This window comes from Xiphophorus couchianus, chromosome 5, assembly GCF_001444195.1.
Source record: "Xiphophorus couchianus chromosome 5, X_couchianus-1.0, whole genome shotgun sequence".
Lineage (NCBI taxonomy): Eukaryota > Metazoa > Chordata > Actinopteri > Cyprinodontiformes > Poeciliidae > Xiphophorus > Xiphophorus couchianus.
The window spans coordinates 23,088,413-23,113,032 of record NC_040232.1 but is presented as its reverse complement, the minus strand read 5'-3'; the positions used below and the strand labels follow the sequence as shown (position 1 = coordinate 23,113,032).

General features: G+C 39.2%; 1 protein-coding gene across 3 annotated transcripts in view; it reads left to right on the top strand.

Moving 5' to 3' along the window:
* Positions 1 to 24,620, top strand: part of vps13b (vacuolar protein sorting 13 homolog B) — a 301,127-nt gene that overhangs the window by 174,548 nt on the left and 101,959 nt on the right. For all 3 annotated transcript variants that reach the window (XM_028016693.1, XM_028016692.1, XM_028016690.1), the window contains 3 exons: positions 3,145 to 3,348; positions 8,464 to 8,590; positions 11,185 to 11,328. In XM_028016693.1, the coding sequence (XP_027872494.1) occupies positions 3,145 to 3,348; positions 8,464 to 8,590; positions 11,185 to 11,328 (475 nt within the window). The remainder of the gene's footprint in view (positions 1 to 3,144; positions 3,349 to 8,463; positions 8,591 to 11,184; positions 11,329 to 24,620) is intronic.

Genomic DNA, 24,620 nt, shown 5'->3' with positions numbered 1-24,620 from the left:
AGAAGCACTTGGCATTGCCCTGCTGCTTCCTGCCTCACAGGCTTGGGGTCGAGGCATATGGATCGGGTAAAAAGTGGATGGAGGTTGGGAGACCATATAAAGCTACGGGTCATGCTACAGCCTGCTCCACAGACTCCTGTGCATGAGGCCTTTAGCACAACCCGCCACTCCCACACATCTAGCATTGGATCCTGAGCCTTAACCAGATCCCACTGTGGTTTGTTTTACAACCTTGAATGCAGTTAGCCTTCAGATGTTCTGCATAGTAATCAAGTTCTCCCAGTTTCCACTTTCTGTCCTTTTCAACAAACCTCTTTTCTTATTTAGCCATTTGGCTCCAGTTGTTATGAGTTTTTTATTTATGTATGTTCATTTAGTTAGATTTGTTTTATTACGACTGCTACTTCCTACCATCCAAAGTTCTGGTTGTCAGTTGAAAGTGGTTTTGAGTAGGAAAACTCATAGCGCCAGGACAGGCAGCTGGGCTATATGTTTTGTTGTTACAAGTCTATGCATTTGCATGAACTAATGTCTTTATTAACCCAAGTGCTGCAAGCTTGTTTATTTATTTGAATAAAAGTATTTCTTTGGAGTGATGAAGAAGTGGTCTTTCTAAAGCATTGCGAATGCACAGCATGGCCATGTCTTTACTAGAATCAGCTTGAATAGGCTGGATGGTTTCATTTGGGTCCATATTAAAGTTTGATGTGCGCCATCATATTTTAGCTCTAAGGCAGAATCAGCCCAGTGGCTTTCCAGTTATAAGTTGGGTTTAGATTGTGTCAGAAAATGAATAAATGTGTTTTTTTAGAATAATAGCCATGACGTACTGAGACAGAACTTTTCTTTGAAGCTTTTGATCAATTTTTTTTATTTTTTTAAATTTTTTACAAACGGCAGAATATTGTCATTAAAAAGTAATGTTTCTGTTTTTGTAATTAAAATAAGGTTGGCTGTTGAACAGAACAAGGACCACATTTAATTTCCTTTTCCCTCTCTGACTCTGTGTCCCTATCCACCCTCTGGTTTCCTCCATTTACAAATGCATTATTTCCATTAATGTAGTGTTTCTTAGCAGATTTCAGATGCATATGAGATCCAGTAAAGTGTGTTCCCCACCTGCTTTACTATGTATGTTTATAAGTTTGAAAGTTTTTTTTTTTTACCCTTTCTGATTCTTCTTGGCCAAGCAGTGTGGTCTTCACATGACCAATCAAATATGTCAAACCGCCAGTGTTTTCCCCCCACATGTACAACAAGAAAATCTGGCTTCAATTATTATTTCACCCCAAGGGGAACTTCCAAAATTCCTCCTCTCCTCATTTGTCAGAAATGAAGCTCTTTAGTTTCCTGCGATTTGCTGAAATATGTCTTTTGATATTAAATCACACCGTTTTCCACTGGCCGTATGACCAAGACAAATGTTTATCATATTTATTTATGTCATTGGAGATGACCCTGCTGCTCGGCAGTACGGAGACTTGGCTGCAGATTCCCATGTTAGGCTGATTGTGAGAAAGAGAGTCCCCCTAAATAAGCCACAGTTAAGAGATAATTTGGAAAGCACATGAGGTAACCGTGGTTTGTTTAAAGTGAAAAAGACAGTGTGGGGTTGCGCAGGGTGATGGAGGTACTGTTACAAAAACCCTAATGAATCTCGACTGACACATCCCACCCAAATCCTACCCGGCTCTTAGTTTGATTTCTATTATGCTTTGTTGATAAATGTGGTTCCAAATGTTGATTAGGGATCTGTTTCACTTGTTTGTATGTCAACAAATCCAACTAAGCCCTGTTATGCACCTCTAATCTCCCATTGCCAGTGTTTTTGTTGCTGGTGCTCATTGTCATAACATCATGCTCTGGTAGAGGCCTTCCCAATGTGGCAAGGAGAGCGAAATGCTATATGAAAATTGCCATTGACATTGCCGAAACAAATAACCCTGCTCATGCTGCCGCTACATCTGTAGCCATTTTAAGCCTTCATTTATGCCATTTAAGCTCTCATTTGAATTCACCAGCACAAATAAACATTTCATAATGAACTGAAAGCTCTGATGTCATATGCAGATGTCGAATTCTGATTATTCCTTTTTGCCCCGTGAATTTTTGTCTGAATCTTGTCTCTCAAGGCAAAATAGATGACATCATTTTTTCTTGGCATGGACGGGTCAGTGCTCGCTCCCTCGACTGCAGCCGTTCCACTGCAGACACGGCGCTGCCCAGTGCCGATGCATCTCTACATCTCCTCTGCCGCGTTTGCAGTTTGTGTATACTGTACTGTAAAAGTTGTGTTTTTTGTAGACAGAAATAGAAAGGTGTTCAGGGCTGCTGAGCAGGCTCTAAGCACTGCATGATGCCAGTGATGATAAGGTGGCATAAAGCAGAGGTTTGGATAAATCTAATGATTTCACCTGAGGTATGTGGAGGTCATTTTTCTAAGTTTAGTCCAGTTTTTAGAAGCTTTGTTTTTTTAAGTCATCCATAGTGAGACTGGTAGAAGACTGGATTTGCAGAGCCTGTGAGGAGAACACATTTTGGGTTGGATTTGTTTTTACATTTTCTCATAATAAAACCACATACCTTAAATGGGTTTTTATTGAGGTTTAATGTAGTAGATCTGCACAGGTAGGCCTTATTTATGAAGTGGAAGGAAAATGTTACATATTAAAATTTTGTACGAATTTATATATAAAAAGTGTTCCCTTCATTTTTAGTTAAAGCTTGAGGTCGTTTTGTGGGGCCACCTGTCGTCACAGCTGTAACCCCCAAATACTGACAGTTTTTTGCATAACAGCTTAAATGCTCTGAGCTAAAATTCTGTTTAATTGGATGGGAAAAGTCACTAAGTATTCATTTTCAGATCTTGTCTCAGTTTGATTTGACTGGACCGTTGATTTGATTTGGGGATTGCATGACTAGTTGTGCTGTCAACATGATCTCTCGCCTTAGCTGTGAATTTCTAATCCGTTGAATGAGACTCTTGCTTACTGACTATGCTTCACAGTACACTCATACCCAACATATAGAAGAAAGTTTTCATTTTTTCTTGTTGTCTTCTACTCTTCTATGCTAACATTGTATTTCCGAAACTCAACTTAGCATTAAAGTATATCGGCACCTTCCCTTTTGTTTTCCCTGCAGGCGTGCACTGAACCTGGGCATTCTGCGTGACCCAGGTTCAGAGGTGGAGGACCGACAGTATCAGATTGATCTCCAGTCTATCAACATTGGTACTGCTCTGTGGGAGCAGCTCAAGCCGGAGAAGGAGGGAGCTAAAGGAGGGGCGTCGGCAGAAAGTGAGAGGAGCTCTCAGAACCCAGCCCTGGAGTGGAACATGGCGAGCAGGTTTGCAGGAGCAGTTACAACTTATGCTACACAAGGCTACTTAATGATTTATGGATGTATCACTTACACTTGGTAACCTTTCTACACTTTCTGATAAAGAGAAAATCTAAATGTAGTATTTTAATAATCGTTAACTGGAGTATTCAGACTCTGAAACATGCCATTTGCTGTAAGCATGTTCTACCCAAAACTCCTCAAGTGGCAGTTTTAGCTCCACCTAGTTCAAATTCTGTAAAAAAAATAAAAAATAAATAAAAAAAATAAAAAATGTAAAGAAAATACTATTACATTTAGCCCTTCACTGTATTTATGCAAAGCTGAACTTTTTACATGTTTATATTTACATCTGTTTTTTAGCTGCAGATGCATTATTTACTACAAATGATCGATTGCACATTAAACTAATACTATGTCGTTGTAATTGAGGCAATAAAGTGTTTATTTTTTCATTCAGAAACAAAATACTGAATTATTCATTTATTTACATTATCTCATGGATTTATAATTTTGTATAAAATAAGCCTAAGTGGTTAAATGAAAACTAAGTGCAGTTTTATTTTCAAATTACTCAGAATAATCAATAGAATAATTGATTACTAAAATAATCATTAGCAGCCCTACAAAAATGCCTATTCTTATAGTTTATGCATATGCAATATGTGACAAACATGTTTTATCTTTAAAAATCTATAAGATGTCAGCAACCTCTTCTGTGACTAAGTAAAGATCCCTGAATAAAGGAAAACTATGGGTTTTTTTTTTTAATTTAACAGAAATTATAAAATCTCATGCATACAGTCCGGGGTGGTACTAATTTTCCTAATGTTCCCGTTATAACTGTATGCAATGCGACAGTATGTTGGTCAGTTTATCGTTCATTAAACTATTTCCATATTAAGCAGCCTTTACATTTTCACTCATAAATACAAACCGTGACTACTTTTTTGCTTTTATAGGATCAGGAGCTAAAACAAGCAGAAATGTTACAGCCCGTTTGGCCCCACTTCCTTTTTTCCACTCATGTATTGAGAGGGAACCGGCCCAAAACTCACAGATTTGCAGGCAAAAAAACGCAGATTTGTTCCCTGTCAACTAAAAATAACCCTTGTGGAAGAATGCATTGCAAGATCAACAGAGGCCTGATTGAGACCGGGCTCCCAGGTCATCAGGCCTTTAAGTGATGCATGCTGAGATTCACACACCATCCTCACCCGGACGGCCTCACTCTCTCGGGTGCAGGTTCAAACTAACCATCATACATACTCATTAGGGACACCAGTATTTTTTTTGTTTTAAGCACACAATCTCTCTTTCTCTCTCTCACACACACACCTACCCCCCCCCCCCCCCCCCACACACACACACGCACACACCCGCACACACCCGCACACACCCGCAGAGTGATAGCCTTTGGAGTCCTGCCTGAAAAAAAGCAGACTGTCGGTGTTGCAGCTGATACTGATGTATGGGCCCTGAGCTCTCAGGGATGTAGTAAGAGTTTTATGTGGCAGCCAGTTGAGATTTATTTACTGGGGTCCTTTTTTTTTTTTTTTTAAACTCTTCTTCCAGAATGGGCTCGTGCTACTGTACATGTTCTCATAAATGCAAACAATGCCCACAAAGCACTTAAAAGTCAGTTCAAAGTAAGTAAGTATGTTTTTCAGTCAGGAAAATGTTCACATTTTTTTAGTAATTGTTTTAGACTCACTTAAGTTTAAAATGTACAGCATGAGAAGTACAGAGAGATATTAATTTACTTGTGTGCTGAAGTATGTTTGGTCTAGATTCAATATTTAATGCAGTTTATTTATATGAAACCAGTTCAGCCTCGCAGTGAATCTCTGGAGCTACCTGCTCCTTGCTGTTCTTGGACCCTGACTGCTGTGAGCTTTCTGTTCTGCATGTGTATTGTGATCAAGTATCAGATTTTGAATCCCAAATTGTTATGTATAATATTACATATGATGCAGTTGACTGCAATTCAACTGTTCTTCTTTTAAGTAAACTATACATAGTAAGAGATCTCTAGTTATTTGTTAGACTTTGGAAAGGTCTGCTCTGTGCCACTGCTGCATCTCCGCTCCCCTTCTTTCTTAATAATTGTGTCCTGATTTACGACAGCGAACTGAGATAAGTAGGACCGGACTTTAACATTTTCATTTTGAATAATTACTTTTAACACACGAAAAAATGTAACCCGATTAATGTTTTGTTTTTTTTTTAAGTACAAAAATTCCAAGCTAGGACTTTAGTATTGTGTCTCCACTAAACCAAATAATTTGGATGCACAACAGCGATAGTGGTGGACGACAAAGCCTCTTCTCTTGGCTCACTGAGGGTTCATTTTTACTTCAAAAACAATCTGATGGGACGCTGGAAAAGAGTGCTGGTGTGTTCAGGTTGTGCTAAAAGAAGTTAGCCTATTAGTGAAGCTATTCAAACCTAAAATAGCATTTGAGTGCAAAAGATGTAGCTTCAGCACAATGTCCCCAAAGCTAACGTCAGCATCCACAGTCCACATTTCTAAAGAGGTTCCATGAAATATCAGGACTTCCTGAAATGAAAACTGAATGTCTATTACATCACTTTCCACCAAAAACCAAAATAACAGATTAAAAACAATAAATCTTTGTTTTTGAGCTCAAATGTCTGTTTATTCAATGATTTAGCAGCAAATGGGGCTTTTTGAATTGAGAATGTTGCTAAGTTTGTCAATATGGTATTAGATTCAAATGAGATTAATTCATTACAGACCCTGCAATTTACTCGAATAAAAATGTTCATTGAGTCCCAACATTAAGAAATAAAATGACCTTCTCTTTCCCTTCTCCCTTCTCGTTGGCAGCCAACACAGTCAGAGGCTTTATTCAGCCTGCTGCTCTGCATGTCAGCCACCACCGATTCATAACCGAACATGTGATGGAGAATGCTCCAGCAGGTTGAGGAAAGGGGAGCAGAGGAGTCAAGTTCACAGCTTTACTTGTCCGCCACAATCACAGACAGAAACGCACCGCCTCGGTTTTAACAAGCTTTGACACACGCCGCCTCCAGAGTTCGCACCTTTCCCTCCTTCCCTGCATCAGTATTCTCTGCAAATCTCTAGATTTCAACTCCTGGCATGTTCACTATGTTGCCTTCAGGGTTCCAGTTTCAGTAGTTGTGGATCCGTAGCGGCCCCTGTTAGCTTCCTGAGGTTTTGTGAGGAAATTCCAGTACCACGGATCGGCTGACAGGCTCTGTCCTCGTCACAGTTTGCAGTGGCCAAGTGTCACTGCGAGACACTTGGCCAGACCTCTCTTTATTTCCTTCTGCCATTTATGTTTCAGATTACTGATTGGACCGTGTACCATGGAATTTGAAAAGTTTTTTTATCTGCGTGCATGAATGTTTTGGAGGGCATTTGCACAAAACAATTTTGCCAACAGAGCGAGAGAGACGTTGTGTTCTCAAGTCCGTTTGAGTTGTCATAATACTGGTAAATTGAACCGTGCGCCTCTAAGCCTTGCTGCTGAATGATAGCACCTGTCCTCTGCAACGAGACTCTCATTGTTTCAATCCCCCGTCTGAGGAGAGATTAGCCATCACCAATTGGCCTCACAGATCATTTCACCTCTGAATTAGGCCCCTCTTAAATTCTGTACACAAAGAAATGTGTCAGAAAATAATCCCTTAAGGGCACTGGTAATGCACATTTGTATAGCAGAAGTGAATGTGATATTGGTTCCGGTTAAGTACTGTAGTCTGGGCCACCTAGACTCTGGGCCTCTTCTAATCCCGGCCAACTATAAATATTGGAAGCTGCACCGCTTGATTGTTTTAATAGCACCAGATGTGGCAATTAACACCACCTTATAAAGCTCTCTTGTATGTTTGTTTTACTGCTAACAAATGTTCCCACAAATATGACTTGATTGTGGGAATGAACGTTAGTGAAATGGAGAGAGTTGATATGAGACGTTCTCAGTTTGATCTTGTGCAAACAGTACGGGGTTTGTTCCCAACCGAGATCCGTCAAATAACACCCCAATCTTTCAACTTATTGAAGCTTTACCAATAAGATCTTTGACCAGGAATGTGGAAATCTGTTATGGAACAGTCGGAAACGAAGCTTGTTAAAAATAAAAATCCATGTTTTAAGTGTGTTTTTAAAATAGTTTATTAAAAGCCTCAAAATGCTTGAAATATTGGTATGCCATGTTGCCCTTCAACCATGGATGGAACCATAAATCAATTGTTAATGTTTTCTGTTTTATAATGTTTTTATTGCTCTAGAGGCCTTTATTTGCAGTATTTAGGACAGGAACTGGGCAGAGAGACAACGGGCTAGGAACGACGTGCAGTTAAGGTCCCAGGGTCAGATTGAATTCTGAAAAAGTAGCTGCTGTATATGACATACATCACGCTCCACCTCAATCGCAAACATTTTCTGCTTTTATGTTTGTTGACTTCTCACACTTGGAAAAATGGCATTTCTTCAAACATTTTTAATAATTGCTAGGCATAACAAAGCAGTTAAAGAGGGACTTATTATATAAAATAAATTTTTTACACATTGTTTCACTTCCATTTGTGTCCCGACTGCTTCTAGAAACAGTCCGAGCTCTAAAAAATACATCCAACTGTTTTCTGGCAATAAGTTCATGCGGTGTCTGGAAAAAGAGCCGTTTCAAAAACCTTGCGATTAAGTCACAATTGGTGGGCACTGCCCCTCACCTACCAACCTAAGTGGTCAGCTGGTATTACCCTGTATGCGCTGTAGTGTTTTGTTGTTGACATACTATTTGCTAATTGTTGGGGAGGCGTGGCCAGCAACAGCTTATTTGCATGAAAGTGACAGAGCCCTACAACAGTTCATCCTGAACAAAACTCAAAAAGGCAGAACTGAAATCTCGTTAACTGAGAATGATTTTGTGGACAAAATGTCAAGAACATGTTTTGTACAGCTCATAGACATATCCTAAGTTATTTAAAAGCAAACATAATGGACCCCCATCACTGAATAAGTGCAATCTTATGGTCAATCTGTCTGTTAAATGATATAACACAAAACTCTCAGTTTTTATGGAAAAGAGAACAGTAATTTTCAAGCTGAACTGTCTTCTCTCGTTTGTACAGCATCAGACGCCAGCAGGAGCGGAGAGCGATACTGACGCCAATCTTGACGGACTTCTCTGTCCGGGTCACTGCTGCTCCTGCCATCATCTTCAGCAAAAATCTCTCTCTGGATGGTGGACAGACAGAGGTGAGCGAATACTCTGCAATTTTTATGAGAAATCATAGCGTTCAAATTGTTTTTGCTGCTGAGTTTCACAGTACTGTATGAATTTAAAGGACGTCTCAAGCATGAGAAGAATATTAATGCCTGTCCATTTACACTGACATTATTCAGAGAGGCAGTCAGGAGGTCCATAGTAACTCTGGAGGAGCTGCAGAGATCTTCACCAATCACACATACAGTCAGAGATGCAATAGATGGATTTAGATCAATGTATGTTAATTTATTTAAATGGCTTAGTCAAAGTTTTAAAACCATTTCATAATGAAAATCTGTGGAGAGACCTCAAACGCGATGGGCACAGATGCTATCCATCAATCTGACTGAGCTTTAGCTGTTATGTAAAGAACAAGAGTCATAAATGTCAGTCTCTAGATCTGCAAAGTTTGTACACACTTAACCCAAAATGACAGGTAGCTGTAATCTTAACGGAGCGTGGCTCCATTAAGCATTGATCCGAGGTGACTAATTACATACACACACCACACTCTTCAGATCTGTTTCTGTTAGTGATCCTTCCACTTCACAGGCATTCAGTACCTTGTGCTGCTCCATCACAAAATAACCCAATAAAATACACTGATGGTGAAATGAAACTGAATCTTTGTTTCAAAGATGTAAAAAAACAACAATTGTCAGAAGAAAAAAATAACTAAAAAATAAATAAATAGGAGAAGTAATCAAACATAAACAGCTAACTTTCATATTCAGTTTGAAAAGGAATAGGAAGAAGTCAATTTGTGATAAATCCGACTCCAAATTGACTTATCTTGTATATAAACTGCTAGTTAAAATGTGGCACATTGGAAAAAGGTTTAAGTGGAATGTTAGGCACTGTAATTACCACAAAGTATAATGATATTTTTTAAAAGAGGAATATATCTTTAACCAGTTCAACATCTTAACTCCAGATTGTCAGTAGCTTTTCCATTCTAATAGTTTTGGGGGTATTAATGTATTCATCCGTTTGTAAGGGTCGGCTCTCTACTCAAGCTAACTCTTTGTACCTTTTGACTGCAGCCTGTTGATTGTAGCCATTACTCTTCTAATCTGCTGTTCATATGAAAATAGACGTTGATTATGTGAGATGTCAAAAGTATTTATGTTTTGCTCTTAGCTTACAGTAACAAACTCATTTAGAAGCTCTCCACCAGTCCAGCATGTAATGGAGGTTTTTGACCTCCAGAGTTCAAACCTTTCTGCTTATACAGCTGATGTTTTCTGGCACGGCTCTCGGAGACTTCCTGCCTCTTTGATGCCTTGTCCGACCACGCTAACGTGCCCCCAGACAATGTGTAACAGCTAATCCATAGTTTTTACTGAGAGACACACATGCGCACGCACAGAGACTAAGTAATTTGTGTAACCTCCTGTGATACAGAGACCCAGAGCCAGGAACAACTTGAACGAAGCAGGACTGCGTAGTGTTGAAAAAATGTCTAGGTTGAAATTATTATTAATTTTACTCCCCACTGCCCACTGTATAGCATTTGTTTATGCTTAAAACATATTATAAAAGCTACTTTAAGTTTATTAAAGGGGCAGTATTATGTAAAGTTGAGTTTTTTTTAGCTTTACATAATGCTATAAAGTTATTACCTCATCAAGAACATACCTAGAGTGTTGCCTTGATTCTTTCATGCGTGTTTGAAAAATCCTTTTATCTCCCATGGCAACCATTCAGCTGTGCAAAACGCCTGGGTGGACCTAGCCCCGCCTTCAAGGATAAAGCTCCTCCTCTGAGATGCAGTTTCCAAGCTCCTGCCTCGCAGATCAGCCCCCACCCTCGAATAACCTACTTAGATCCTTCAGACTAGCCAGCAGCAATTAGCAAACACCTAATAGAACTGCACATCTGCTGAGCTCATTACAGGAGCTACTTCTCAGAGCTATGCTGGCAAAAATTTGTTAAATGGTTGATAGAGGAGCCATGTTTTGATGACTGCCAAAAGGTGGGATTTCAGAAAGAGCAGGGGTTTTTAAAGAGACAGAGGCCCAATTTCAAGGCATTAAATTACAAAGTCAAATTTCTTTCAAGTCATATTTAATATATACAATTTTATAACAACTGAATGTAATGTAGTTACTTGATTATGCTATAAAATGCCACCACGTTCCTGGAAAATACACAATACTGCCCTTTAAGTAATTATTATCCTCAGCTCTCTATTAGTAAAACAATCATGCAGTATGTATACATTTTAAAAGGTCTGAGTTATTTAGATGTTTTAGTCAATTCTGTCCAGCAGCAGTTTGAGAAGGTACTGTAGGTCTGCTTCATGTGTGTGGCTCAGTCAGTCCTCTGTGTTGGTGAGTAATATCCTATCAGATGGAGCCTCCTGGCTCAGGTTTACACTGCTGGCTGTGGGTGGGACCCTGGAGAGGACAGAGGGTGAAGAGGGGAACAGAGCAACACACTGAACAGAGAGCAGGACATGTGCACACAGTGCTTGAGCACTGAGAGGAGCAATAAATGAGACCACAAACAGTCCCAATGTTGTGTTGAGTGCCCCCCCCCCCCGTCTTTTCTTAATTTCCTCCTACCTCCCCTCTCTCTTCAGGAAGTGGTGGTGTGTGGCCACTCTCTGGAGGTGAATGTGACCAGCAATCTGGATTTCTACCTCAGCGTTGCCCAGGTGCAGCTCCTTCAGCAGCTCCTCAGAGACAACCTGGTGGGCTCGAATGCTTCAGAGAAAGGTTCTGAGGTAACTTCTGACCCCATATATGTTACACATTACTGCTGAAATATTTTAATCTGTGGTGTCCAAATTTTTGTAACGTGGGCCCAAAACTGTCAAGTCAAAGTAATTGTGGGCCAGAGAAATTAAAACTCCAAAAATATATATTTCTTTTACTGTTCAATAATAAATTCTAATTAAACAAGTTAAGAAGGTTTTTTTTTTTTTTTTTTTTAAAGAAAGGCATTTTTAAATCTTTGTAGATCCAAAACTTTGAGTTTTACACTCTATTAAAACAAAGATATCCAGTTTGCAAATTCTTTTGGGCTCAGATGAAAAAAACAAACAAAAAAAAACATTTTGCCTATGTAATTCGATGTAACAGGACTTGGGTCTCTGTCTCTTTAAAAACGCTTCCTGTATCAAGCGAGGTTTAATAAATGAAATAAAAGCCGATTTGGATTCTGCAGTCTGTAGATAGTCGGCTGATAAATCTGTTCCTTTTTACTATGAAATGAAAGAGAAAGTGAAAAGAGCGGTTGTTAAAAGACAAACACTTTGTACTTCATATTTTCCATCGCAGAACGTTTCAATTTGTCGGTAATAATTAGGCCACCTGTTCCGGCGGGCCACACAGAAACAGTCAAGGGACCGCAAATGGAACATGGCTGAGCTTTGGACACCCCTGATCTACACTGTTTCCCTTAGTCATGCAGTAAAAATGTCAGCTTTGCTTTTGAAGACAATGGGTTTTATTCTCCTGCTTACGCACCGCGTACTGTCCGATTGATCCCGGATTGCTGAACAAGTGAACCAGTTTTCTCTGAAATCTGTCAGGATAAGCTCCTCTGACACCGTTTCCTGACTATCATCACTGACTTTTGTTTTTTGGGTGAATCCAACACATTTAAATATTTACTTACTCAGAGCAAAGCAGCGCTCTAATGTGGCATTAGTTTACTGTGCTGTGCTCCGCTGCAGCCATCAGGGCCCTTCCTATTGTTTACAGGACAAGGAGCCCCCAGGCGCCATTTGCCCCGTCTGACCGCTTAATGAAGGTTTCTAATGGAACACAATATAAAAATATTTACCAGCATTGGTGAGGAAGAGACTCCCAGAGGGGGACAGAGGAGAGAAAAGAGGGGGGCTAAATGAAGTGAGTCCACAAAGGAGCTTCTCTGTTCACTTATTGTGAGACTTTTTGGAAGAATCTGTTTAGTTCAGATGACTCAGTTCTTCTGAAGGCTTCCGAAACACAATAGAAGAAAAACAGAGAAGAAACTGCACAGAAAATCCATAACTACTAGAGCATAAACAAAGTGTTTCTGTTTATTAATAGGGGGGAAAAGTAATAAATTTGCCTTTCAGATTTCTATTTGGAAAAAGACTGAATTAGCAATGATCTATCTTGTATGATAGTTATTTGACATAAAGTTTAGGTTTTACTTAAACATTCTGTGGTTGTAGTTAATATTGTCCATCTTTTGCCACTAAAATCTGCTCCACAGAGTCAATATAAGTTAATCTGCTTGATTTTTTTTTTTTATTGTTTTGGCATTGAAAGTTGAGTCTGGCATCTTTGTGGAGTCCATAGTTGCAGTTAGGACCCTCATCTAGATTTTCCTCTGGCTTAGTGAACACCAGGAGGTTTTTGGACTGTTTGAGCAGTTTTCTGTCTGCTGTCCTGCTGATTACTGGGAGTGTTATTGTCTAACCAGTATGAAGAGTTCACAAAAAACATTTATTTGTTCATTAAATGTCCATAGAACATTTGCAAGTGCTCTGTTTTTCTCAGTATAACATTGTATTGTACCAATAATCTAGTCGTAAGATGTCCTCCGTTTACCTCTCAGTTCTCATTTTTGAGGGTTTCTCTGGTTCCTGCTGTGCAACTCCTTTGTGTTTATTTGTCTTTAGTGCTGTTGGTAGAAAACGCTGACCTTAAATCCATAGTGTTTAGTTTTGTCAGCCTGGAAAACATTCAGCTAGGTGATCATGTAACATCCATGTGCCTGTAGCTGCAGCGCCTTGTGATCAGCTGTCAGCCTGTGTGCTGCTGGGCTGTAGAAGTTACTCTGAATAAATGTTATCTGCCTCAGGGTTACACTCTTTGTAGCTCTATCTAGTCTGTTTGGTTGAGTTTGGTGTGTGTGTGTATAGGGGCTCATTTTTCAAGCTACAGAGCCCTCTAGTGGTTACCTTCACTAAGAGTGCTGTGTGATTCCTCAGATCCTGGCTCCTGTTTAAGCCTCTGTTCTTTCCCACAGATAAAGCACATCATGCAACACATATCAGTATAAAGCTGCCTGTCAGCTGACAGCAAAGGGGTAAAATATGCATTGATAACATGCCCTTTCACTTTAGTTTTAACTTGATTTATGATATGTATACAGTTGGACAGCCTTCTTTGTACAACCTGCTCTAAGGATCAAGTCAGAAGACATCTGGTGTGATTGAATTGTTTTTGCTGTTGGGATTCTAAAAACATTTCTTGCATTACTGTCCCCAATTCAAATCAAAATAAAACTTGGCTCCATTCTTCCTGATCCTCCCCTCCCCCATGTGCAGTTTGTCTTGAATCCCATTCTCTGATTTCAAACAGTTCCCATTACCCCTTACAGCTGTGTTTTATTGTCAGGGTTAATGAATTTGTTTTGTTGGGGCTTTCGGGTTCCTTGGCAGCGGGAGGCAAGCCAGGCGCGTGGGGAATGTGTGCGAGCATTGTGTAGGGTTTTCAGTCATCTCTAAACACTGTGCTGTGCCATAAATCTGTTCATACACACACTCGGTTAATTGTCTTTTATTTTCATTCTCCCTCCGTGTGCTCTGAAGCCGTTTTTCCACAGTTGGCGTTCCAGTTTTAGTTCAGATCCGGACCGGGATGCAGAGCAAGTGTAACGCGATTTCTTAGCGGTCCATAAGCAGATGTGTTGCTCTTTAAATCGCCGGATTATTAGAATGTTTATCATGGCGTTAGCTGCGGTTCGTCACAGTCTGACTTCATCTCAGCGTTTCCCGGTTGACGGTAATGATGATGAAGTGAAGTGAAGTTGGGTTGGGATCAGGCCGCTTTCAGCAGCAGGAGGTCCCACAGCCAAGGAGCTATGAATAGATGCGGTTTCCAGGACTAATCTGGCTGCTATGTCATCAGCCGTGTCACCCGGCAACACAGAAAGGCATACCATCAAACAGACACATGTTCACACAGCCAAACACACGTACACATGCGCTCCACATTCCCCGCATGGTGAGTGTCTGCCACCTTTATTTGGAAGGCACAAAAGTAATACGTCTGTAGGACCAACCAGCTGACCTGTGGGTGTGTGTGTGTGTGTGTGTGCATGTTTTCCTCTCATGTCAGCTAAACTTTATTAAGTCATGTTAATCTCCATTACATATGGACACTTCATTCATACAAAGTGAATTTTGAGAGCTGAGACTTATTGACATGATGGAGTTTGATTAAGCATTAATTATAAGGTTTAAAGAGTACATGCATTTATGCATGTTTTCAGTTAAGATAAGATAAGATAAATCTTTATTGTCATTGTCACAAGGACAACGAAATTCAAAAGGTAAAAACACACTTTGGTGATAAAGTCTGGATTTTCATTGCAAGATTTTGCAAAAATCACAGAAGATTAACACTACTAATTCTGCTTTGTGCCTATTTGGTCCATGACATCACAAAAGGTACAAGAATCAAGTGACTCAGTAAATGATATTGGAAAGTAATATTTGGCAAATTTCAATGCAAATTCAGAAGCATTTGAAACTCACCAAAGAGTTCAACCTCATGTGTTTGAGACAGAGTTGGACCCCAAAGCCAAGCTGCTGATGACGTAAAACCAACGTGAAGCTTTATATTATTTTGTAATGTTATTCCCTCATACAAAACATGTTGCTTTGATTTTTTTCATGCATTTTTGAGATTCGTGGCAGCCATTCTGAGATGCTTTTAGGCTTTCTCTTACGAAGCTCCTCCTCGGAGCTGCAGTCTCCAAGTCGAGCTTCCACCTCACAGAGCACCACTCACCTACGCCTCCCCCACTCAACTCCTCCAGACTAGTGGCAGCAGCAATTTCCAAACTCTTGGTGAAATTGCAAGTCTGCTGATCTTATAAAAACTAGTTCTCACACCAGACGCAGGCTTGAAAGAGCAAAAACAGTAAACGGCAAATTGGAGATGCATTGTTGTGATATGTTGAAGGCGGAGTGTTGGAGAGAGCAGAAGCTTCTTAAAGAGACTGAGCTCCAATTTCAATGCGTTGAATTGTGAAGTCAAATTTCTTTTAAGTTATGTTTTATATGGCATTTTTATAACAACTGAAGATAAAGTTAGTGTCATTTCATAGCATGGCATATAATACTACCTCTTTAAAACTAGATGTCAGCAGAGTTACTAACCTTCAGTAACTAGTAAAAACTTGCTTTTTTGAAGATAATTGTCATCTTGATTCAAAAATGATTTTGGACAAAATGTCAAGTAGGAGAAAACTTCCTATCACATGTAGTTATACAGCTGATCAATTATATCTTTACTATATTTTACTTTTACTAAACTTTAGTAGTATTCTTCTCAGATTTTACTTATTACACTAAAACAGTGATACTCCTTTCTCCATTTTTTATTATTGCAATGTCGTCTGTTATTATACAAGCTCTCTGTATTCCTATGCTGTTGCCATGCCGTTGTTTTAATAATATACTTTCAGGACCAAAGCAATCGGGATTCAGGGTAGTTTTGTTTTATAAGCGTATCTTTGATTTCCATGTTAGTGTGTCTGGCTTCCTCTCTTTCTGACACAGATACACAAACACACACAGATGCAGCCTGGGTCAGCCATGTGCGTGTAGCACTGTGTGAGAGGAAAATACCCTCTGGTGCAGGGGGAAGTCCCGCTCCACCTCATCCTGGGATGATTACACGCATGGGAAGCAGGGCTCTTGACTTTCTCCAACACTCATGGACACACATTCACATGGTTGCCAGTGCACACACAGATATTCCAGAGTGCTACAGATGTTTAGGAGAGGCTATTCAACCTTGACAGAACCTAACACTTAGAGATTTTAGTACAGACACGTAAAGCGTCAGATATAGTACCTGTATTAGAGCTCAGTCTCAGCATGTGTTGTTTTTCTTTTCTTTTCTTCCGTCTTCTTTCCCTGTCGTTCATGGCACTGTCAAAAACCACACGTAAAATAGTTCTGGCCCATCCCGGGCTGGCTGGTTACATAATAAGCTGGCTGATACCATGGAGGGTTCCTCTCTACAGAATTTGTTCTATATATAGGGTACTGGTATATGTAGTTTTTAGTTCCAACCCAAAGGAGATTGACTGGATTGTCTCACAAAGTTTAACTAGTGCGGTTTTTATAAAACAGGTGACAATGAGCTATGATAAGCTTCTGTTGGAATTTAAGATTAGGAAGTTTTGATCATAGACATCAAATGCTCAGTTATGATAAACTTTTGAAGACCACAAAGCATCTCATCCATACATCATCTGTCCGTGCAGGAAAGCTCTGATTTTAAATTCCAGCTGCATTAGATTTAGTTTAGCAGAATTAGCATCTTTTGTCAATGAAATAAAGAATTACATTAATTTCTAACAATCTGAGATATCAGATTGTAGCTCAGCATCTACTATTAGACTTAAATAAGGGTAGTTATAAAGCTTACAGGTGGATTGATCTACACCAGAGGTTTTCAAAATTTAGACCCTTAGAGACAAAATTGACCACCATGCCCTCCCAACTGCATTATTACTATTATATCTGTAAACTTTTTCCTATTGGTATACTTGATGTTCCATTCTTACATGTTTACATGTAAGAATGAAACATGATTCAACATATTCATGTTTCAACATATTCAACATATCTAAACCTGAATCTGCTTTAGATATAATAAGAGCCTCACGCATTGAAAAATCCCTGATCTGCACAAGTAACTAAGCCCAATATCAAGAGTTGGTCTCAAATTAATTAAGAATAAATTCAAACCTTTCTTTTCCTCTCTAACTAGTTCAAGTGCAACTAAAAGTTCCACATGTGAAGCTGGATTCCTGACTCCTGGTGACGTGTCCTGCCCTCTTCTTATTCCTACTCCAAGTAGGCGTGCTCTGCTCATCAAAGCCACTGTGTTGTTGACAACCGTGGCTCAGGAAGCAACCTCGGGCTTTATCCTCGTCTGTCTTATGTTTAATATAAAGTGTTTTGAAGACCGTTCCTCTTTGTGATGAGTGTTTCATATTGTCTGGTCATTGAAGTTCCTCTTTTGACCTCCAATAAGAAAAAGTGAGATGTCAAAGGAACTCTTACCTGATGTAATTGCCAGTAAAAACAGATAAGTTTGAAACTATAAAGGATCATAGAGACAAAAAAGGATGATTTAGATACAGTCTGAGTAAGAACCTATTAGATTTTTGCTTGAATTTCTGACTGAGTTTATTATATTTGTCTGTTAACATGGGAGTTGGTGTTCCTGGCAGAGCAAATCAATTCTTAACCACTTAAGTTGGTTGTTAACCCTCTCTGGGGCCTGGACCACCCTCCAGCCCCCCATTCTAACAAATGCTAACAAATAGAGCTCTTCACGCAGCTAATTCCTTTTCCCTTTGGCTGATTCACATCGGTAAAGTAACTGTCATTATCATTGGATTATCTTCAACACATATTCTCACAGCCAATGTCCCTTCAACAGCCTGTTTTTGTTTTGAAGCCGTATCTTTTTTTTTCTGTCTTACTGCCCGTCTTGTGTGACTCAACTGTTAATTGACAGCCAGTCATAACAAGTCGCCTTCTCTGTTCAGCCCTAGCATCCTAACCAGCTTTCTTTTCTAAACATAAGCATAACACATTCCTAAATTGACTCCTTGGAAACCTGATCTATTTGAGATCAGTAGCAGCTGAATTTGCTGCCTTTTCAATCAGTTTTGGCGAAATTGGCGTGAAAACTCCAGATAAAAATCGTGCAGGCTGGAATTCCAAGCGGAGAAACAAACGGTGCCTTTGAGGAGAGGCAGGAGGCCCCCAAACGTGAACCCTGGGATCAAGTGACCAGTCAGGTAAGCAGGAGTCAGTAGTGCCCTCGCTCTTTGCCTGCAAGGGAAATAGGGTCGCAGACCCAGGGGAGTAGTAAAACCAGGACATGGCAGGCCAGCTAGTAGACTTATTTGTAAACGTACATCTGAGACTTGTTCTGTGAAAAGTACCCAAGAATCTGTAAGGAATTTCAAGAGGGATTCAAAGAGGAAGCCTTTTTTCTCTACACCTGTGTAAGCAGGTTTCCAACTAAACTAACAGCTGATGCAGACTATTGGGTGACTCAGAGAATTTGGTATAAATGCTGTTTCCCTTCTACTTCATTTGTCCAGTAGACGTAACCACAATTTTGCATGATTTTAAGACATTTTTCATTATTTGCGTTCCAAGGTTCTGCTATGTTTTGTTTTCACCGGATACATTTATTTTCCATCCGTGATTATTTAGTTTAACCTTGTTTTGAATAGGACGTGTTGAAGAAAGTTTCATCTCATTAATGTTTCTTGGTTTTTTATTAACATCTTCAATGAATTAAACACCGTTTAACATTTGCACTCACCGCCTACTTCATTTATAAATATACTTAGTAGACTTAGTATATTTAATGGTTTTTAACCAGGTTGTTATTTGCACAAATGGATAATGGATAAAGACAAACACATGACAGTTACTTGGTGCATTTAGGTATCTAGGCATTATGGAGACTTGCTAAAGTTAAAAAAGAGATCAGATTGGTAAGAAAGGGTAATCAAGTGACTTTGAACGTGGCCTGTTTGTTGATGCCAGACAAACTGCTCTGATTATTTCAGATACTGTTGATCGGCTGGTATTTTCACGCTTAACCATCTCAGATTTACAAAGTACAATCCATTCCTGTGGAAGCCGTTTTAGTCTTGGTCTTTTGGGCAAAAATGCTTCTCAGTTTTTAGTTATTTCTAAATGTAATAGTTTTAGTCCAATTCATGTTAACAAAAAGTTTGAATCAACTTCTACTCAGTTTTAGTGAAAGAAAGTATTATTCTTTACAAATTAAATTGGAGAATTCCTGACACCTTCTAACTTTTGACTGACAGGTTAGAAACACAAAAAGCAGAAACGTCCGACAGACCAACCAATAGCATTTTCGTCTGGTTTCGTCTCAACAAAAACTCACAGAAGTCTAGTCATGCTTTAGTCATCAAAGACTCATGTTTTTCTCATCAATGTCATTAAAAAAAAGGGACTTAAAAATAATTTTATTACTGTGATTGTTAATGAAAACGACATTGTGTCCATAATGGAGATATACAGAACACCTCTCACACATCTTATACACCTTCTGTTGGTTACACACTTAGTACAGATTAGTAAACTTAGTACCAACTACAATTTTGCACATGTTCACCCAATTTAAGGAGTAACCAATTAGAAAAACATTCTCTGCTTTGATAAGTCTTGACTTCAGCATAAACCTTCAGATGGCAGAGCTAGAATTTGGTGTAAGAAACATGAAATTATGGGTCAGTTTTCTGTCTTGTGGTGGTGGAGAGGTAATAGAGTGGGGAGTATTTTCTTGACACTTTAAATGTCACAGCTTACCTGAATCTTCTTTCTGGCCATGCTCATCCATTTATGAACACAGTGTACCCATCTTCTGATGCAGTATGTCAAATCTGGTCTGTTGAATATGACAATCTGTTGACAGCATTCCAATGACTCCCACTGTCACCATCTTCATCTGACAGGAGATGGACAGATTTGCAGCAAACTGTGAGATGCTATTATGTCAATGTGGACCAAAATATCTCAGGAATGTTTTGAGGCCTTGTTGAATCTTTGCCAGAAGTTCTAAAAGTAAAGGCAGATGTAATCTGGTATTATCAATGTGTAGCTAAGTGAATTTTATTTGTTAAGCACCTTTCACAGACAAAACCATCACAAAGTGCTGTAGAGAAAACCAAAAAACACTAATACCAATAAAATAACTTATAAATAAATTCATATGTGTAAGGAAACAATCAGTACAAGAGATCTTAGTCATTGTTTTTCCTCGCTTGCTTGCAGTTGTCTAGCATAGTGTGTGGGGGCGAAAGCAAAAAATGACTCACGCTCCACTCCTATCTGCGTTTCCTCTCCTGACAATATTAGCTATGTTTGGTTTGACTTCGATTTTACACCAGCATCATTTATCTTTCCTAATCTTTGCTTCTGAATTCCTCTGCATTTCCTCCTAAAACTTTATTTCTAAATCTAAAATAACTGAGCATCCTGACAAGGCAGAAATCAGTTTTCTAGCTGAGGTGTTCTGCTGTCTGTAGGTTGTTTTGCTCTGATTATACTCCACCATTGTGCACTTTTGGCCGATGTCTTCATATTGTCAAAACTCTCCTCGCTAACTTGGATAAGGATACGGGTTCTTTTAACATTCTCTGCTGCAACCTAACATGTACATCAGACTTTGTTTCACTGTGTGCTGGGAACACATCCAGGGAGAAATTAAAGGAAGATTACTTCAGTTCTCCCAATCCTTCTAATTTCAGCTTTCTTGTGACATTGTGCCAGAATCGTTTTTGCCTTCCAGTTTCTCAGATCTTTCCTCTGTTCACACTCTTTTTGTTGTACTTTAAGGTGCTTTCTAATCTCTCCATATATATATATATATATATACAGTATATATATACGTATTCCTGCAGCATGTCATGTCAAAGCCTACATTTGTGCAGTGGATTTAACAGACCACCCAGAACTTATTACACTTCCCAGCCTGTGCTGATTTAAACAATCTCATCTCACCTGGGGTTGCCGTTATTAGGGGCTCCAATTTTCCATGGATCCAGTGGAGTGTGGAGCCGAATTGTTTTCATTCTGTTTGTTTTTCTTCCATCAATAAATGCCATACTGCATCTACGGTAATTACCCAGGTCCAACACTTTTTGGCTTATAGCTCATAAATATTTGGTCACACAAACAAACGCGATATATCACCATTATGGATGACACAGGATCACATGGGCTTGGCCGCAGCCATTTCCGTTCATTTCTTTGCTACGTGGCTAAGTAAGGGATAACTTTATAAGTTGAGTACAATCAAAAGTCTCTGGCTACTGGGTTAATTGGGTATCACACACATTGTAAGAATTACTTCAATGAAGATTATGTCCTGAATTAGATTTGGCATCCTGAATATGGTGCACAGTGGACCCCTGCCTATCCATGATTCAGTATTCACTGATTTTTGCATACAGCATAACTAAAATAAAAGACAATGCAGCTTGGGAAGCTGAAATACCTAACACCTACTTGACACATTACTAGCTCATGTTTGCAAAGCAGCCAATCCACGAGCGCCTTTCATTTGGCATTGATTGGCCGTACCACCAAGAGCAGAGGTAAGGAAGACTGTTATCTTCTGTGGTAGCAATGACTGTTTCTAATGTGTACGTTAATTCATGTTAAAGTTTATTTGGTGTTTAAAATATTAATTTAAGCAGGTACAAGTACGAATACTAGAGGTCCATTGTATTAAACTTTAGAGACACCAGATATCGGCACATTTAATGTGGAGGAGTTTAGCTTATAATAGTTTGATTAAACTTTTTTGTCTACATTCATTTATCTGAGACTATTTCCAAAATGGCACTGAACAGTCAAAGTATTTGATAGTTAAAGTCTTAATCTGACTCTAAAAAAAGTTCATAAAATCCTTTCTGAGCTAACTACCTTATGATCTAGTTCAGCGTCATTACTCTACTTAATTAGACTTTTGAAGCTGATGGTAGCTAATGTACTGTATCTCTGAATCAGTTTGAATTATTGCAGTCAAATTTGAAAAATCATTCTTTATCAGGTTTTCCAAGGCCATTTAAGCCCTTGTTGGGCTCCACCAACAAGTAACTATCTTGCAAACAATTTTTAAAAGTGATATCAAACTTGCGTTGTCAGTAAATGGGCAACTTCCAAAACAAGAGTTTTAGAAGTTTAGTAGCATGTCTCGATTATAAACAGCATTTCAAGAGCTGAGGAATTCCTTGGGCCTTGGATAAAGATAGAAATAATACCAGATAAAATATTTTTTGGTTGGAAGTTAGGTTGATTAAGAATTAATAGGAGGCAATTTTTCTCTGCTACGTTTTCTGCAAAATAGAGGACTAAAGAGGTGTTCTTTCATTTGCTGACGCATCTCCTGTTTCTGTTATACCTGGCCATCACCGTAATGTAATTATTTAGGCATAGAAAACGTTTGCTGAGCTGGCTGGAGATGTTTAGGGATTTAATTTGAGTTAAATGTGTTTTCCTATTACATGTAAAGTCTAATAATCCATTTATCACACCGTCATTCTGCCAATTTCTCCATCAAGCTTTCAAAGTTGAGGTTTTCTCTCCCTTTTTTTTGTTGTTTATCTTGTGTCTTGGTTGTTATTAACGATGGGAGAGTTTATTAGGCTGAAGGAGCCAACTTACTCAGTCATTTGTAAGCACTTCTCACTGCATTTCCCCGTATTATTTGTTTTCAGTAACACAGTCATGGTGTTAATCTAGGACCGGTCTTCTGGGATTTTTAAACACTCTCTCAATACTGCTGCGCTGCAAGTTGCTTTGACAGTCAGCGTTATTGATGTGCTGCAGTTCCTTCATGTCCTCAGACTCACCCTAACCTTAACTATTGGATGTGATTGGGGACTCTAGTTTAGGGTTTTGGTTTATATTGGTGGTTCTGTCGAGGATGACTGAGGCAATAAGTCTCCCATTTAGCTGTAAGGGAGGTGGCTGTCAAACCTTTTAAATCATTCTCGATTGCCAAAGATAAGGAGTGGGGCGCAGTGGGTTTGGCGAGCGTCTCTGAGGGCCTAGAGTCGGTCGCTAGGAAGGCCTTGGTCTTAAACTCAAATATTTGAGCGCACCACTGCAGCCTGCTGAGCGTCAGCATTCTGCAAACAGCTTCATTCTGCTAAGCAGAGACAATCTGCATTCTATTTGTGAAAAAATATTTGTAAGTAAACTAATTTTGTGCATAGGCATGGGAGATGGGGGCAGGGAGCTGAACTTCAATCAATTATAAAACAGAGGCTTTTGCTGCCACATTTCCCAGAGCCAGGCCTTTGTTGAGCAGCATACTGTAGTTTCCCACATGGACTACATTAACTCTCTCTTTTCACATTGTTTTTTTTCTATTCTTCAGCTTTTATCATTCTGTATCTTTGTTTGTAAGCCAGAATATTTAAAAGCCATAAAGCAACTGAACGCTGCACAACATCATCACAGTATTGATGTTTTCTAGTCTGTTCATCTTTTGCTTTGTTTATGCACAAAGGCTTCCATGAGCTTCTGTCAAGTTCCTTTCTTTTAACCGGCCATCACTGCACTTTTCCGAACTTACCTCGTGCTTTAGGAATGTTGACAAGCGACTTTGGTGCATGTGATCAGAGAGAAAAGTAATGCTCCTTCAAAGCGGACAAAATATGAATTTGTTTTCATTTGAATCTTCTGATTCTTTGATAATTAAGCAAATTGACAAATAGATCCCGGTGATGGAACAAATAGTATCAGAAACATGGTCTTTTCCTCATGCAGAGTAAACCCACCGATCAATGTCAGAGCGGGCTTGTTAAAATGACCCCACTTGGCGCTGAACTCTAGAGTACACTGGTTAAAGTACTGCTGACTGTCACAGTGAAGCTCTCTGTATTCATTTTCAGGCTTCAGGGTTGTGACCTTCCATTGCATCTTTGTTGTGGTTCAGTTGAAGTGCATAGCAGGTTGCCTTTGTAGCTGAAACAAAGTTCAGTGTATGAGCTGCCTGCCTTTGATGGCTTGTATGCTTTTTGTCTGCTGTAATGGCACATGAAGCAGTGACTTCATATTATAAATGTCTTCCCCCTTCTGTTTTCCACAAGAAAACGAGAGAAATCTTTGTGGAGTTTGGTTGAGTATTGTTATTAATTTTCTTTTTAAATGAGATATTGCTGCTTTGTGGCTTTCTTGTTTGAATACAAAAGCACAGGGGGCTGCTTTCAACTTTATAGCTCTGCTAAACAAAAGTGGTTAGCACAGCAGGGGCCTAACCTGTAAACTTTGATGTATTCAAGAGACAGATGTTAATTTTCCATCTCAGCATCCTGCAAGTAAGTAGCTTGACTGAATGGTATGTCAAAAAGATTTAGTAATGACTTCCTACAATTTTCAATGGCAATTCTACTGGAGTTACATGGGAACATTCTTAACTACTGGTCCACAAGACATTCATGAGAACTAGTTCAGTTTTTAAAACTGTGGCCTGCTGACACCAGTTC